The following is an 18,836-nucleotide window of genomic DNA, read 5'->3' as shown; positions in this document are numbered from 1 at the left end:
ATAACATGCAACGGAATGCCTAGTCTAATATACTATTTTTAATGGAAGGTTAACAAAATTGTCCGACCAAAGACAAACTAAACTTCCGAAACTTGTAACTGTCTGATTTTGAAGTGTTAAAAACTCGAAATCGCTGATAAAATAAACAAAAGATGTAATGGTGCAACAATTTTTTTAAAGTAACTTTTCAATTTGATGAAATTTATATAATGGCCTCTGGCAGGTTTATAATAAGCCGAAATCAGATCATTTTTGGTGACGCTGCTAAATATGCGTAATTTTTTACACCTACGCATAAGGCACTGTGGTGTTGCAAAACGTTATCGAAAAAATGCACCAAACATCAAATTTTTACCTTTACCTTATCTATCACTTTGGTCGGACATAATAGGAGCTAGATATTGTTAAAAATCAAATGTAAGTCTCGCTCCAAATTAAAAAACATTGCCTTATAAGTGTTTATATTATAACTAAAGTTGAAAATGTTCGGTAATTTTATCGATAGCAGACTGTTAGGTCTCTAGTATTGACATTTTATAAGTTTGTTCTCTATTACATTGTGACAAACTGTTTTTTTGTTATATTGTTTTCTTTTACAATACGAGTGGGCAACTATTGCCACAATCTCGCGTGGATGTGTGTGTGGTAGCGGTTTTAATACCTAAAGTAAGGTAATATTAATTAGATATACATTAAAAGAGTTATAAGTATAGTATAAATTATTTGTGTGTGTATTTTCTGTTTCGCGGCGAGGGAGTGAACGCCGCGTCGTCTGGTACAATATATGTAAAACATTATTAGCGTTTTATACAAAATGATATCATTCGAGAGTACTATTGTAACAGAAAGTCCACAAATTTATATGCAATTCAAAATTAAATATAAATAATATAAGACATCGAGTGTTTTTATTTTGTAAGGTTTGGAAATCCCAGGCAGACGGACGGGACAGGGACATACTCTGTGGCTGAATAAAGCATGCGGCAGTAGTGTGCAGCTTAAGGTTAAAACACTGTACCATGATACAATGTTATAATTAAAGTTTAATTTATAAAAAGATTGCCACCTGGCCAGCTAAGTTACTGATTTTTGTAATTTATTCAATATTTATATTGTAGCCTTTTCCCCCTCCTTTCAAATCTAGACATTTACAAACCACTCAAATCATATGGTTGCAGATGTCTGAATAACAGTGATTGGTAACATCTTCCTATTTTAAATATTTATTAAGGTCATGAGAGCCTGAGTGGCCGGTAATTTTTAAAAGGTAAGTCATCACACAACATTGGCCTAAAAATAAGTTTAACTTTTTCTGTAGAAAGCATTAGAATTACCATCTTAGCTTATCAGAAATTTAAATAGCTTGTTAGCACTGCAGTGGCCTAACCGGATTTGACACCAAATTCTCTTTATAAAAAAATTCCCTCTTCCATATTTGACAACAAAGGTTGCAATATATTTTAAGCGATGACTTTGTACTCAGAAACCAAAGTTAAGAGTGTTTAACTCTTATTTAAATAATTAGGACACTCTTGCTTTAATTGTAAAAAAACCCTGACAAAAAACTGACTTCGGGTTCCAAATAAAATGTTCAGTGAAAAGGTATTCATTCATGTGCAAAAATTGTATGGAAATTAATGAAAATTCAGAGTTGAGTTTTAATTTTTTATTAATCTTAACCCTACGTTTACGAGGTCTCCATGGCGGTGGCGGTCTCCTCGGTGTATTTGCCCTTGTCCTTGCCGAGGGCTGCCAGGCGGCCCTTAGCCCTGCGGTCCAGGATCGCCTTACGGTCCTTGTTCATCTTTAGCTTGACAATTACACACTGGAATTAAATACTCTAGTTACTAGCAGTTCGAAATGGTGATAATGCTTATTATTGTGCACAAAAATCAGAGCCATGGAAGTGTCTCAGCATTAGTCCCATCTCATGCCAAAACATGAGCAAGCCCAAGTGAGACAGGATGGGTTCTAAGTTAGAACTTATCATCATTTTGAATGCATTAAAAAAACTTTCTAAAATAAATCCAGACACTAAATGACGTTGTCAGCCAGTGAAATGTTTCAGTAAATATAACTTTTAATTTCCATTGAATTTGACAATATTTAAACAGGTTTGCTCAATATTATTAATTAAGAACTTAACACAGCTTATTTCTCAGAAATTATTACTTTGGGCTTGGGTTTTTAAGAAATAACATGTACAAAACTTGCTAGAACTATAATATTTACCTTTGAGGGGTGGATTCCGACATATGCGCTGGCACCATTGGCCTTTTCACGCTGGATCCTTTCAATGTACACTACAAACTTCTTACGGTACACTTGCACCACTTTGCCAACTTGCTGGCCTTTGTAGTGACCACGGACAACCTTTAACAATGACAGCATCAATTATTAGAATTTTTTTTATTATTCAATAAAGAAAACTTAAAACAATGAGAGCCCTAATAAGTATCTAATTATTTCTTAGGTATGCGGAGAAGTTCCTATGGATTTCTTTAGTATGTAGAGATTTTTTACTTGTGACTTCAATAACTTCTATTAATATAAAACCTAACCTAACTTAATGAAAAAAATAGCCATAAATTTATTTGTATTGATAGGTAAAAATCTGCTTTATGTATCTAACATTAGTAATTTTGTAAGATATGTAGAATATTTGTCAAGCAAAACAATCAGAGCCAAATTTTGTACCAGGGCACAGGGCGGTAAAGCCGAGACTTGGACGCACACGAGAAAACCTCGAGCTTGTCTAGCCAAGGCAGCCACACCTGCAGTCTATGAATGGGTTATCGTCATCATTTTGTTTTGCACTTGACAATATGTAGAGAATCAAAAGTGGTGCTTTTTGAGGTTATGCATCATGTTTGTTTATGATCACAAACTAGCCAAGGGCTACTATTTTAAGAAAATACGGTGATATTGTTAACAAATACATGTTTATAAAACTAACGTTACCTGAACTTCGTCGTCTTTGCGGATAGGCATGGATTTCACGTTGAATTTCTGTCTTAATTCCTTTGATAGAGGGGACGACATAAGTACTCTTCTGATGTGTGAAGGTGCGCTAAAATGCCTTTTCCTGTTCTTCCTCCTCGAGGAGGTTACTTGCTTGTTGTACTTCATCCTGCCACTTGCTGCTGAAAAGCAAAATACCACGTTTTATTTCACTGACTCAAAACATTAGGTTACTAGTCCTTGCGTATGAAACGTCAAGTTGCCGCTGAGTTTATTGTGAACACTGATATTCAATTCTTGCAAAATATCCATGGTTAAGAACGATTAATCTATTTAACAATTAATTTTATGTGATTTTAACAATTTTTAAGTAACGCAACCGAGGATTTTCGAAGATTTAATAACGTACCCGACACAACACGGCAAAGAATCAAGTTAAGAAAGGCTCATAGATTACAAACGAAAATGGACGAGAAACAATATTGCCAGTTCAGAAAATAAAATAAGTCTTTTCTAACACATTTTATTTTGTAAATCGACACAAATTGTTAATAAAGTAAAAGTAACAGAAATAAAACCACGTTTTTTTTCAGTAAGCAGTTAACTTTATTGAAAACAAAAATAATAAAATGGTCAAAAAGAAAGAAAGCTAACTTTTCCTATGTAAGTTATCTCACTTTACTTTTAGTTAATTAGTGTTCCAGAAAAAATGTTGAAACAAAGGAAATATATGTGATAACATGTCGAGAATTAATTGGAAAAGACTGAATTTAACAAAATATTTAATACACATTAACTGTAGTATAGTAATAAAACAAAAAATGCTATTTCCCGAAAGTATCTATACATTATCGTTAATAGATTTGTTTTATGACCCAATAGTGATTTAATGTCTGATTGTAATTAATTTTACTATAGAAACGACCAAGAGAAATGTCAAAAATACATATTCGATAGTATCTTTAGGGTGCGCTGTAACTGTACCCTAACGATGGACCATAATGTCTTGAGCGAGCCGAAACTGTATTTTAGGGGTTTTGTTTTGTCGTCAATTTCTAAAAATCGCTAAACTTCTTATTCTTAGAAAATATTTGATGTTTAAAATAATTATAAATTTTTAATAAACTGCTCAGCAAAGATCATTAATTAGGGATTTTATGTCTCAATCGGTAAAGGGCCGTATCTATTTCAGCTCCCTTATTCGTCTGTATGGGATAGGAGTATGAGAATTGTCAAAGAGTAGTTAACTGGAGTAGTTACAATATTTTTTCGTTTTTAATTAATATTTGGTCATTTTTAATTTTTCATTCCTTATTACACATTTTAATTTTAATAACTAGATTACTAATGTAATTTTTTTGTTTACCAACTCTAGTGTAAAAATTGTTTGTTGTTTACTGATGAAGACGTCACTAGAAATTAAAATATTCAAATAATTCCGAAACGAGGCATACAAGCTTTAGTCTATTTTTATGCGGTTTGAACTCGAGTATCGGTAAGTCAGAGACTCCGGTAACTCAATAACAGGTATTGCCGCATCAACATCCGTATTCGATTGAGATCAAGACACTTGGAAGTGGCAATAAGTAACTGCCATCTGATACTAGATTTTCTTAGAGATTATGACAGGTATTAATTGATAAATAAATTGGGAAATAATTGAAACTTACTTTGTAAAGTCCCCTGTAAAACTAATATTATATTTGAATCTCTTTGATTTTATTAATAAACCATTTCTTACTAATATTACATACAATGATATTCTATATTTATAAAATAAAGTTAAAAAGTTATATTAAAATAGAAAAGTGTCATTGACTAGAAGCCAGAGAAGTTACACATGATAATTTAAGGTTTTTGAACTTTATATATAAGAAAAAACAGGCGTTGTAATAAAGCTCAACAGTGGTAGAGCCCGCTTTAACATCTTTGCACGAATTGGCCCGGCTCGCCCGGTGAAATACCACGACCACACAGAAGACAGGCGTGAAGTGGAAGCAATTCCGCGTTTCGTCTGATGAGTGTGCGTCCCGGAGGCCAAATTTAGTCCTCTTTCTTTTCCCACCCTTTTTCTTATAAGGAATGGATGGAAAGTGGAAGTGGACTTTCCGGGTGAGAGGATGCATGGAAGGGGAAAATATTTTCTTTCTGTGCATCCTCTCCTCCGTCGATTAAAGGTAGGCAACGCATATGCAATTAATATGTCCATGGGCAACGGTCACTTCGCTATTCAGCGATTTCAGGTGGCCGCTCGCTCGTTTGCCACCTTATGATATAAAAAAAAGAAAAGGTTTTTAATAACTTTTGTCGTTTGACTAACGCCCACTGCCATTGGTAGGTGTGGGCAAACAGAATTTCCATTTTGTATCACCTCTATATATTTATTCACCGTTTTACCTGAATACATAATTAATACATGCGTGTCGGTTAAGTGTAGGAACACTTGAATAAGCTTTTCTTCCTAAACCTTAAAAATACGTTTTTCTTTTATTACTTCCGTAATAATAAGATACTGGTTGGAAATAAAAAATGCCTTGATGCTTACAAGGTTTTATGATTCTGACTGAAGGTGAACTATTAAGTTGAATTTTTTACTACTTGTTATTGTTTTAGCCTAATTTAATTATTCTTTTCATATTGTATATATTTATATAATATTATATTGCGTGTGTGCAATATAGCATGAAGATATATGTAAAGAAGTAAAATCGTCAACTACTTTAACATCAAGAGCGCCAAAATATAACTTACAGTAATTATCCTTCGTAGCAGCGAAGAGCTTTCTACGCGTGCTACGAGGTAAGGCGCGTCCGGTCATTGACTCGCCTGCGTAAGCCGGCTACGAAATTGCGTAGCAATTACTTCAACCATTTGTAGAGAACAATCTTCGCGATTCATCACAGATTAAATATTAAATAATATTTATAAAAGATGTCTTAAGAATAGTCAAAAAACGTTGTACGTTTACAAAACTGTTAAAACAATAAAATATGAACTTGAAATGTGACTGTGAACTGTGTTACTTAAACTACAAAAATATTTTGTAATCCAAGTGATTTTTTATCATTGTAAAATCAAGAGTTATTGCATAGAATTGCGCCGATTACTAATCGATATCAATTAAAATTAATTTACCTGAATGTAAAATTGAATATAAAAAAATACTTGAATTTATTTGCGAAATCTGTAATTTTTAGCAGCAACAATGCTGTTTGTATATGTTATTAATAAATTAAAGTTACAAAACTCATGACGAAATGATTAGTATGGTGGATGATTCGGCTGAGTCCGTCAGCGACCTTGTGACCTCTGAGTGCGAGCCGGCAGAGCGGGCGCGGGCTGGCAGAGGGCGCTGGGGCGCGCGCGGGCCTGCGCACTGCGCACCAGCCTCCCGGGCGGCAGTGAATGGAGCGACGCCGAACAGCACCGCCGTGTGTGATAACATAGTGAGGTGATGTGATGGTGATAGCGGAGTGAATGGAGACATGGCCGCGAGCTCGGAAGAGCGCGGCGATCACCTACCATGTGCTGGATTGTAGGTAAGTTCAACCCTTTCAAGGTCAAGCAGTAAACAAAAGTTTGGTACAATCCTGATTTATGATACACGCTGGTTTAAAATATTGCGCTATTGTGATGCTTTGATATCATTACGAATTAAAGATTTTAATTTAATCCATCATTCATTAAAATAGTGATATATCACTGATTATAATGAGTTTCATTAAAATCATTAAATTACGCCAGTTTTCATTGAATGTGCTAAAGTACCGTCTCTAATTTGTGTCGTTAAGGTAAAAGCTGTACATTCTAAGCACATTAAGATTGAACGAAGACATGTTAAGGACGAGTTGATTTTAATTTATTAAGAAATTTAATTTTAAAGCGAATCGTCGAAATTTATTTTATATACATACCTGTGATTGAATATTGCGAGCTTGAAAACAAGGGCTTGTTAAAAAGATCTTTATTAACCAATAGTTTTTATTGCCTCAATAATTTCAAAATTATACCAATTTGACGAAATATCCAAATTTTGACAAATATTTTAACAGCCAATTTTTTTTTAATATTTTCTTATTCACATTATGTTTTGGTTAATGTATATTTAAAATATTGTTAAATTTGCGAAATTATGTGTATATAAGATCAAATATACAAATAACATGATGTAAGCATCCGTCAGGTCGTCAATGACCGGTGAACTTGTCGGCTCATTCATGGCGGGCCGGTAACGCCCTCCGACGCTAAAATATCGTTTCTTAAATTACGTTGTTTTTAAATTAAAGTATTAAATAAAATAAAAAAGTATATAATGTTATTTGAAATGTAGATATTTACTTTGTTTCTTAAAATATTTCATACTAAAATAAATAAAAGGATATTTACATATTAGAAAAGTTTAGTGTTCGTTTAAAGTAAAAGTATTCATAAAATTTTGGACTTGACTGATGTTAAGATAAACAAATCTTAAATTCAACTTCTGTTACTCTGGTCACGTTGTTACGCGAGGTTTAGGTTTTCCGTTAACTTTGTGTTCCCTTTCATTTTGTACATTCGTGCGTGTCGACACAACTCTACACGAACATTTAGCCTCGCATGTTACAAAACATATAGAATTCTGCATACAAAATACGTAAAATGTAGCGAAGTTTTTTAATACAAGCACATATAATTTTTATCAATGTGTCATAATTTAAATAAAAAAGCTATGTCTAATATCTTAGCTTGGCTTAATCTGACAATGATTTTAAATTACTTATATTTAACAATAAACTAACAAAGAATCTATATTCTATAAAAGCGAATAATTTACTAAAATATATTATTAAAAGGAGTCCCTTTAGGCAAGGTCTCGAATTTACTGGCAGCGTTGCCCCTTTGGATAGCTAAACTAATTCTTTGTCCGAGGTAGCTGCCAGCTCTTCGGTCCTCTGTGATGTCGATTAATTTTTTGGATATATCCTTAAAAAGTCTTAAAGCGCTAGGACCCCACGGGCCAAGGGTTTCGACGCCGAATGGGACACAGTCATATTTTAAATTGTATTTTACTTTCATATCGTATGATACAGCTAATATGGCAATTGTTTTTTTCTAAAACTTCATCTTATTTGTGTAATATTTGTATCATAAAATTATTGACGTGTGTAGAATATAATGAGATATATAAATAGGTTGTAATGGCCGTGTTCCGGGACGGTACTCGTTCTCGGAGGCTGCACAATTAGGCGACATAATGACCTGTAAGAGCGTGGGATGTGCTGATACATTGAGCACAAATATATCTGACAGGCATGTGTTGCAGAATAAATATTTTATTGTTCATTTTAATCATTATTTTTTTAATGCTGAGATTGAATGTATATAGCTTCAAAGATAGAGGAAGACAGATGTAAAAAGCAGAGGAAGAAAGTATGGATAGAATTATGTGGAAGAGAATATGCATAAAAAGAGAGTGGGTAAGAGATGAATAAAACAGCTGCGAAAGCAAAAACGAAACGCAGAATTTTCTCTTTATTTTCGTAACACGGTATTGATAAAAAAGAACGCTAATTGAAAAAAGCATACAAATATATCCTGTAAGATTAGAGATTTCTTTAAAGGCCTTGGATACGATACATGACCATTACCTCTAAAAGGCGTCCAAAAATACGATCCCTTGAATAATGGATGCCGGGAGAAAAGAGAAAGGTGTATGCTTAATGTTTGTGCAAACACTTCACTTCGCTCCATCTCTCTCTGTTTAATGGATGTCTAATAAAAGAAAACGGATCGACTCCAATGATGGAGCGCTCTTTTGTTTTTTATGCTACGCTTAATGCAACTGCCTTTTAAAATTTATAACTATAGTATATTTTAACGATACTTTATAGGTTTTTTTTAGATAAATCAATAGATTATTTTCTTATTTATATTTACAAACTCTTACTATCGAAAAGTAAAAGTCAAGCGGACTTTTAAACATGCTATATCATAGATTTTTTTTCAGAATACGCAATAATTAGCTTAGTTTGAATATAATTTTTAATATATAACACTTTACTAAGTGAAAGTGTGGTTGTAGAAACATATTTTATTAATGAGGGACCGCAGGTGAGCCACTGATATAGTGGCTCGATCAAAATAACAGCTCGTAGCGCACATGTAAAAATATCGACGTTATCTCGACGTTAAAATGTAAATTCTCCGCGACTCGCCGTCTGAATTTTTCATGAAGTGAAACTTCGCAACAACAGAGAACTGTGAAAATACAATTTTCAGCTGACATGTGATGTTTTAACGCCGGAAAAAGCTTTCGACGTTATTAATTACAAACAGACGTTTTGTTACAAATTTATTTTTTATGTATAGGTTTGAAATCTTTTATGTAGTAACCTAATATTAATAACGATAATTAAAAACATTGAAATGTTTTCTTGTAACTCTACGGTTATAATCGTTTTAATAATTATTTATGCTACGATTTAGTCAATTGTCACAATTTCAATAAAAATCATTATTCCATTTCATCGAATGTTAGCTTTTGCCTGCCACTTCGTCTGTGTGGATTTGAAAAATTATATTGATAAACATAGCCTACGTAACTCAGTTATAATGTATATTTTTAATGGAAAAATAATTAATGAAATCAGTCCACTAGTTTTTGAGTTTCTCCGTTACATACATAAACAAATCTTTTCTATTTATAATATAAGCAAATATTTCGAAATGTCATCTAATAGATGGGGATTTAACAATTCATCATAAATTCGAGGGAAGCTCAAATGAAGGGCCATCCCTTATCATATTAAATATTCCTTGTGACAACCGTACTCATGACCCTTCCGGAACACCAACTAAAAAGTTTCCTCACATTTTGAGCTATATTAATAATGTGCATTACATATTTTTGTGAATATCTTTCTGTAACGGGATCATGAATAACATGTCCCATTTTAAACTATAATATTGTATACAAAATATAACATTAAATTATGTATGGCAATATTGATTGAGCAGTTAGTGATGAATTCTTTGCAAAATCTATATATATATATATATATATATATATAAGAAAGTCGTGTTAGTTACACTATTTATAACTCAAGAACGGCTGTACCGATGTGCCTGAAAATTAGTGAGGAGGTAGCTTAGAGACAGGAGACGGACATAAGATGCTATTTATTCATTTTTTTCGAATTTATGCCTTAAAGTGCTGCTTTTTATTTTATTTATTTATTTATTTCATTTAACATTAGGTAACATTTTACTTAACTTATCTATATATTAAGTTTTTTTATATATCCACGCGGACGGTAAGTATTTCGACCATTTAAGAATGAAGTTATATTTCATTTAAATATCGCACATTGGATGTGTCTTTTTTCGTCGAAGAGATTCCTTTGTTTTATTTCTATTTCGTGAATTAAAAAAAACTCTTTCGAGTACTTAATCCATAGTCAGATACTGTAAAGTAAAGGATTTACGTTTTTGTTTTTTTTTGTGTACTTTTCTTCCAATGGTGTCTGTTTTCGAACGAGGTTGGTCATTAAAAGGATTTCTGTTTTTACAGGGGCGCCTTTAATTACGATCGGGGAGTTTGTTCCACGTTCAAACACAAATTGCCTTTAGTTTTTTTTGGGTTAAGACGCAGGCGAGAGACTTGATGTTAAAGGAAAAAAATCCCATGAATTTAACAATAGCAACAATAAAAGAATTGCTTTATCTGGCTTTATAGTAATAAATAAATATGTCTTATTAAGTTAAGTCTATTTTAAAGTTTATTTATGACCACTTTGCCGCTGTCCCGTTATAAAATAACTCTATTGGTATCGAGAAACGATCGATGGAAATAAAATTGCCGCAGCTGTGCTATTGCTTTTCATTCACAGATACTAAACGTGTTCCGATACCGGCGAATTGAAAATTAGATAATATACAAGATTACTGTTCTGTTACATAAACACAATATCTGAGGAACTCAGAGTCAGGTTATTTAAATAGATTCTCAGTTTAGATTTCTCATACTAAATCTTTAATTAGAATCTAAGCAATTAGGCATTTGCTAAGCTATTATATAATTTAAAAACAGGTGGTAACTTACTTGAGATGAAGTATTTACAAGAATAGAGGCGAGAATGTGGAGGAGGTAAGTCAGATGTGCCAAAACTGCGTTAAATGGCGGTCCGTTATCACCGCCTTCGCAATCAGAAGGGGGGGGGGGTTCGAAATAAATGCCTCTTTCCATTATTGAGTATTCTGATATACAAAAAAACTCTATAATATATTTATACAACTTTTATAAATATTGAAATGATAAACTTAATTCCGCGAAGTTGAAAAAAATATCCGTGACATGTTCTATTACTGTAGAGCTACGAAGCGTAGCGATTGCTACGGTTCGTAGCACTGTGCACGTCCAACGAGCCTTGTTTCCGCTGGTTTGGGAATTAGTAAAGTATATGTCGGTGAGAAATTGAAAACATTGTTAGTTTATACTATATTATGTCCTAAAACCGTGATTTAAATAAACATATCAATTATTTCATAACCATTCCAAATAAGCTCAAAGCCTGTGCTAGAATTCACGATAATACTCGTATTAATCAATACCTACCACTATTATGGTAGAAATGACGCCTGTCAGATTGTAAGCGGCGCGGGGCGCTTACTTTACAGTATTCGACCCCAAGACACTATACAATGTCTACATCGAAGTCTCTTTGTATGAACACGAGTGTCTTTTGATTCTTCCGTAAAACTGTAAAATACAGTTAATAATATTGCAATTTCTGTCCTAGTCTATTTAAATTTATAAATCGGAAGTTTTATCTCTAACCATTAGGCTATTAGCGCTGCAAAAATATGAAGAATAGCATGTTTAGGTTTAATTTTAATTTCCAAGAGGAAATTTCTTGATTGCGTAATTTCATATTAAAAGAGGACCAAATTGTTCCTCTTTATTAATATCGAATCTTTATAATCTTTTTGATCTCAAGAAAATTCTTCACTTTCTCATTGATTAGTTTAGTTAATATTAAAATACTTGGCAACATTTTTTGAACGTTGAGAATATTAAAACATTTTTTTAATTCTAGCTTCGATCGTTTTATAGTATATGGTAAAAATTAAGAAACAACAGTAGATTTTTATATCTTTAGTAGATTGTGTGGCTGGAATTTTGAATTTGTTTTTAAATGTTAACACATTCAGTGCCACATACTCACCTTGCAAGTTCACTATAATAAGTGAAAATGAAAGGAATATTGATAGTGTTAAAATGGTGGTTATTACTAAAGTTACTAAATTTACTAAATCGCTAATAAGGCCTTTCCTTTCTGTATGTTATATTTATAATGGACGGCCTATGTAACCATTAACCGTTGGATCTCAACCCGAATCACTTTATAAAACATATCACCCCTGCCATTATCTTTGTACAAAACAATGTGTTTAACCGGGGATTTTGGTCTCAGAAACCAACGGTTAATGACTTTGACTCTACCAGTTAGACCATGTCTTTGCTACTTGCGCTTCACCGGGTTGTAAGTATATATAGTTATTATCTATGCTTACCAGTCTAGTGCGCCATTATGCTAAGGTATTTAACACACACAGCTTATGAATATTTTATCGAGACAACGCTAGAGTGCGTTGGCGGTGAATACACAATCTCACTAATTGCTTGCGATCTATCTGAGCAACGTGTGATTAAAATAAATTATTTTATGCGTCTCTATTAATGTTACAATATAATTTTTAAGTGCTTTTTTTATAAGAAACAAATGAGTGACGGGAACGTCAGACATCCACAATACTGGAGGAATTGTAGATGAGTTGATGCCTTTTAGTATGAGAAAAAAGATTTTTTTTTTAGGTTATTTTGTTAATCAGAAATACTTTTTGAAATAGTTATAATAAGTAGAAGTATAAGTATTTAAACAGGTAGCCGTAGTGTATCAAGTATTATGTTTAATTAAAAAGGTATTATTGTGAAAACATATTGGAAATTTAAACGTAACTCGGTACTTATTTTAAAATTGTATTTTTAATTATTTCTTAGTGAACACAAATCGTCTTACCATTGTTTAAAATATTAGTGAACTGTGTTATTAATCTATTTACAATAAGATTATCTATCTTGATAATTTGAACAACGTAATACTAAAGGAAGTAAATCCAATTTAAAGGGATGAAAGCCTCTAAGCCGTGTTTCATTAATGGGATATAATTGATATCAGTGGCTACGAGCGCTACGACGCAACGAAGCTACGTAGCTACGGATAGAAATTGAATATTCCTAATAAACATCTCGTTCCGTTAAATGTGTTTAGAAGATGGAATGTGTAAATTGATGACACGTTTCATCGATTTAAAGATTTTATCTCAATTATAGATTATTATTTATGTACATTTTATGCCACTTATCGAATATTTTTGACGTTAAATAAGTTTTAGTACTACAATGTTTTTTTTTTCTATAATGTAATCTCTCACAAGCTTTAGAATTATAACAGAGTTAATAATATATATTAGTATAGTGTTGCCAGTGGAAATTCATTGTATAACTTGCATATTTGTGGCAATCGTCTACTGTATTCTTAATATTTAAAGTCGACCTACTGACCTACAAATCGAAGACGCGCGCAGCTTTGTCCCCTCGTATATCTCACGAGTAAAAAATGAACTCAACGTGAAAACACTTTGTTGTCTTTATTCCTTTATACGGAATTATATAAAGGTAAACTTAAAATGGTTGAGTTAGAATAAGTTCCTCAATTTTAAAAGTTACGAAATGAACGACCGAAACATGGATAGGCTGTACTCTTAACTTCTTTGGATATTAGGTCTGCAAAAAGTAATTGTAAAGGTATTCATGATAAAAAGACTGTTACCAATATAAAATGCAACAAAATATATTTAAAATTTGCCAATAAATTAAAATGTAAAACTACTACACCGGGAATTTTTTAATTGACGCCGATATTGTTAAAAATATCGTTTAAATTAATATTTTTTATATCACAGTAAGTTTGTAAGTGTATATGTTATCTATTGCAAGTCGTCTTGTTAAGTATTCTTCAAACAAAACCAATTAAACTGTAAGTTTGTCCGTCGCGGAAACTTTACTGTAGATATTGATCATTTTGTCTTAAATGGACCGAATAATGATTGCTCTGATATTGCTTGAACTGTGCGAAGTATTGTAGAACTTACTCTAGAATATTGTTCTCAAGTTATAACTGATCGTGACAAATTGTTCCGTTCAAAAATGTAATTTACATTTGTAAATTATAAGTAAAGAAAATGAAACCAGAGATTTTTTACAATCATTCACTAAATGAAATAATAAAAACGATAATTAATAAAGATCTCTATTTTAGGTTTGATTAGATTTTTATACATAAAAAAATATATCAGATTACTGTCTGGCAACTGCGGATTAGATGGACAACGCATATGCAAATGCGGAATCCTTAGGCAGGTCGCTACGCTATTTTGGTGAATTTACCTTTTACTATGATTTTTTTTACTACAATATGAAATGAGGTTATGTAACTTTTTTTTGATGTGATGTGGATGGATGGATAGGTGTTTGAAGATATCTCTAGAAGTGCTGAACGGATCTCGATTAAATTTGGCATACGTATAGAACATAGTCTGAAAGAACACATAGGCTACACTAATTAAGTTTTTTATATATCCACACGGACGGAGTCGCGGGCAACAGCTACTATTAGTATAAATAATAAACGTATTTATTAATACTTTAGGATAGATAATATAAAATAACTTTATCGATATTTCCCCAGGCGACCTTATACAGGCTTTAAATATGTACTCTGTTTTTTCAACCGTCGTATTTATACAAGCTATAGATAGCATTGCGTGCATTGACGTGGTTAAGTGGGACACCCCGCTTAGATTAGGCGTGACGTAGCGTCCGCCATTTTGTATTTTTAACCTGGGATCTAATAATCGGCTTCAATACACCTGATTACATTTTGTAATGGATTTTCTATTGATAAAAGTACCTGGAATTTGGTCGAAGTATTTAACAAAATAATTATTTACTTACTTATGCCAGCATAGCGGCCCAAAGTGGATCATGGCTTCTGACACAAGAGACCGCAAAATTCACCTTTCCTGCAGCACCTTCTCCTGCCAGTCCATCTGTTACTTGTAAAACTTACTGTTTGTGTATATTTTTTACGAAGTGGATCTAGATTTATTACGTATTGAGTTGGAATAAATTATAGTTAATAAAATAATTTAGAGCATTTTATCTCTTTTTGTAAGTTATTTGGTTTAAAAAATCTTGATAGTTTATTATTTAGATATTGTTGTGATATTTTTCGTAGGCTCGTTTTTCATCTGTTTATGGCTGGTGTTGGAATGTTGCCAGCGTATTGGTACTCTGTACTCAACGCTCTCTATGGTTTACGAATGTCCGGTCCGTATAAAAATATGGACATTTGATTTGTTTACGCATAACTGCCTTGACAAAAATGTTGTGTCATTTAAACTATTTATTAATATTTTGTTTTCCTATCTTTTTTATATACAGTAATGAACTTGAGTATTTTCCAATTATCACGTTTTACCGGCATATAGGTACTATAACATGAAAATGTTAGTTAAATTAAAAGTCAATTTTAAAATATATTTTTTATATATTATATTTTATAAAGACTTTTACATTACCCAAACGTAATCTTCTAATGTACATAAAAATAAAGACATAATCCTGATATTGAAACAATTTTCCTTCTAAAATATTGTTTCTTTTGCTCATAAATAAATTCCCTTTACCGAAACTAAAGAAGTCTTTAATAAAATTTCGCGGTAACGTCATATTTATGTGGTCATTAGATTTCGTCTTTTCGCTATTTTCTTTCATAATTGAATATTACAATGGCTTTATTTTCATAGCTTTTGATATTGAATAAATTGCATTATTAAAACGTTTCTGAATATAATACTTATGTTAAGCCCACTGCTGTACAAACAAATAATATTGACATATCATAAATCTACCTGAAAATCTATATATCTATGTATGTATATATATGTAAGGTATCCTATTTAGGTTAGCTTTGATTTAAATAAATTTGCACCACGAATTAACTCGCACAGCCGCGTTGTGGAACAGTCTGTCCTCGGCGGTATTTCCAAACCAATACGACTCAGGGACCTTCAAGAAGCGAGCATACCATTTCTTTAAAGGTCAGCAACGCATCTGCAGTTCCTCTGGTGTCGCAGATGTCCATGGGTGTCGTTGATCAACTCGGTGTTCCCCCTTATAAAAAAAAAAAAACAAAAAAACTCCCTGCTTAGTAGATCAATAAATCCATAGAACATGGTTGTGAATATTAGGGAAATCATTTTCATAAATTGATTGAAAACAGAGAAAGAAAAGCACTAACATATTAATTTTTCTTCTATATATGTATTTGTAATATTAAGTAACTAGAATGATGTATCGAATCAAAATGGGCCCACGCCTACAATATTAAGAGTCCGCTTTTTCCGCGATCCCACACCTCGATCCAGTCTAAGACATCGCTGCTTATGTAAATCCCTCTCTACCTCATCCTTATATACCTGTAAAATGCCGTGGTATATTGAAAATACAATTTAGATAATGGTTGTTAAGTAATTATCTTAAATATATTATATTTAGATATAACAGTTGATGTATTAACAATGTGTTTAGGGAGTTTGTCTTCCCTGCCAGTGATCCCTCTTGTCCCGGAGGGCACGTAACGAGAACACAACCCTGTCAGGACTTGTTCTGACATCTTAACATGTGTTTAATATTTATATTATAACTTAGTCTATGCTTAATGCTTCATGAAATGCGAAATAATTTGATGTATTTCTAGTTAAAAGAAAAACCTACCAAATAATCTCTTTTCTACTTAGTTTTTGGTAGTCACTAACATTATGATTTGTGTGAGTTATGTTTTATTATGTCGCCATATATTATGAAAATAGGCAAATGAAAAGCCTTATTTCAAATGGTAAGAGTTGTTAGACCAATGAACTATACATAAATATATATATATATATATATATACATATATATACCAAAAATATCTGATACTTATAAATTTAGTAACAAGCTGTAAATCTTTTTATTAAACTTAAGCTCGTTAAAAAGCAAGTATCTAATTAAAGCGTCAATAGCCTAATGGTTAAGGGTACGGATTTCCGACCACGAGGTCGGGGGTTCGAATCCCGCCATTCGACTATTATCGTAAACCATATCCTAGCACAAGCATAGAGCTTAGTTGGAATGGTACAAGAAATATTAGTAAATTTACAAAAAAATCTGCTAATATTTTAACAAAAAAAAAATCTTTATGTAAAGTAAGGTTAATATTTGAGAGCACATAAAGTATATTAGAAGTACATAACGTGTACAAAACATAAGGCATCTCATGAAATTTTCAGTGGCAGCCCTTTGATATGTTAAAGCGTGCAGTAAAAGACTCAGTGGAAGGTCGTCTTTAGCAATATAGCAATATAGGCTCTTATTTTAAATTATATGAAGCACCTATGTATGTATGTATGTATGAATTATGTGGTGTACTGTATACGTCCAGTACGCGCAATGATACATGATTGAATATAACAGTGACGTATTATTTGGTGACAGATTTGTGATAATAGGTTTAAAACTGTGATGAAATGTGTGATGACTTTGTGTTGTATAATTTTGTAAAATATTTTTTATATATCATCTAATTTCTTTTTATTTATGTAATTAAAAATCAACAAGCAATTTCCTATTAGCAAAATTTTGCTATTTTTAAAGTACAACGATATCTTTGAATGCTTGAAAATATTTTTTTATACAATAAATCAAGACATAACACATTCAAAATAGTACTTTCTTTTGTAGAAATTTATAGATTTGTATTAATCTATTTCCCAGTCCTTTTACTTGATAGTCTGAAAATATTAGTTATTCGTAGGTTATAGTTTTAAACATTTATTGACTAAAATTGGCAAAATGCCAACTTCCAACCACTTTGATCGGTTAAACACGACAATATTATACAAAGTGTATTTAGTATTTTCTTAAGTGTTCAGGCGCCCGGATAAATAAGAATTTATTGAAGCGAATTTTAATAGACTATGTTTCATTTAATTCTACTATGTAAATAACTTTGTATACTTTTGTATATGTATATAGCATGATTGTGTAAAAGTTATTATATTTTTATGTCATTACTTTTACTGCATATTTATATAATATATCTAATAACAGTAGTAGAGCCCGCTTTAGCATCTTCGCACGAGTTGGCCCGGCTCGCCCGGTGAAATACCACGACCACACAGAAGACAGGCGTCAAGTGGAAGCAATTCCGCGTTTCGTCTGATGTGTGTGCGTCCCGGAGGCCTAATTTAGTTCTCTTTCCCTTCCCACCCTTTTTCTTATAAGGAAAAGATGGGAAGTGGACTTTCCGGATAAGAGGATGCATGGAAAGCGAAAATATTTTTTTCTTTCTGTGCATCCTCTCCTCCGTTGACTAAAAGTAGGCAGGCAACGCATATGCAATTGCGTATGTCTATGGGCAACGGTCACTTCGCTATTTCAGCGATTTCTGGTGATCGCTCGCTCGTTTGCTACCTTATGATTTAAAAAATAATAATAGCCGAAATAAATAATGAATTTGAAACAGAGAACCGGTTTTACAAATTTTATCTCACGACCTATTATTAAATCTAAATTATAATAATTTAACTTTTAAATTGAGAATAGATCTTCTAAAATATAACTAAATTTTTTGGTCAAACGTTTGCCAAAACCGCAAATCGATTTCTAAAGCTTTGCATGTACAATAATGTACAATTGTAGCACTCGCTCGCTCACATCGCTCGATTATGCA

The 18,836-nt window shown here is 32.3% G+C and overlaps 1 protein-coding gene across 2 annotated transcripts; it reads right to left on the bottom strand.

Annotated features, from left to right (window-relative positions):
• Window positions 1–1,651: 1,651 nt before the first annotated feature.
• On the bottom strand, window positions 1,652–3,464 carry RpL26 (ribosomal protein L26). 2 transcript variants are annotated; one of them, XM_013317721.1, is made up of 4 exons: window positions 3,371–3,464; window positions 2,962–3,140; window positions 2,233–2,373; window positions 1,652–1,825 (listed from the first exon to the last, which is right to left on the bottom strand). In XM_013317721.1, exons 2-4 carry the CDS (start codon window positions 3,127–3,129, stop codon window positions 1,688–1,690), a joined length of 447 nt encoding a protein of 148 aa, XP_013173175.1. In that variant the 5' UTR covers window positions 3,130–3,140; window positions 3,371–3,464; the 3' UTR covers window positions 1,652–1,687.
• Window positions 3,465–18,836: the final 15,372 nt, after the last annotated feature.

Source organism: Papilio xuthus, unplaced genomic scaffold (assembly GCF_000836235.2).
Source record: "Papilio xuthus unplaced genomic scaffold, Pxut_1.1 DF826933.1, whole genome shotgun sequence".
NCBI lineage: Eukaryota > Metazoa > Arthropoda > Insecta > Lepidoptera > Papilionidae > Papilio > Papilio xuthus.
Note: the sequence above shows the minus strand (reverse complement) of the source record. Positions and strands in the feature narration are given on the sequence as shown.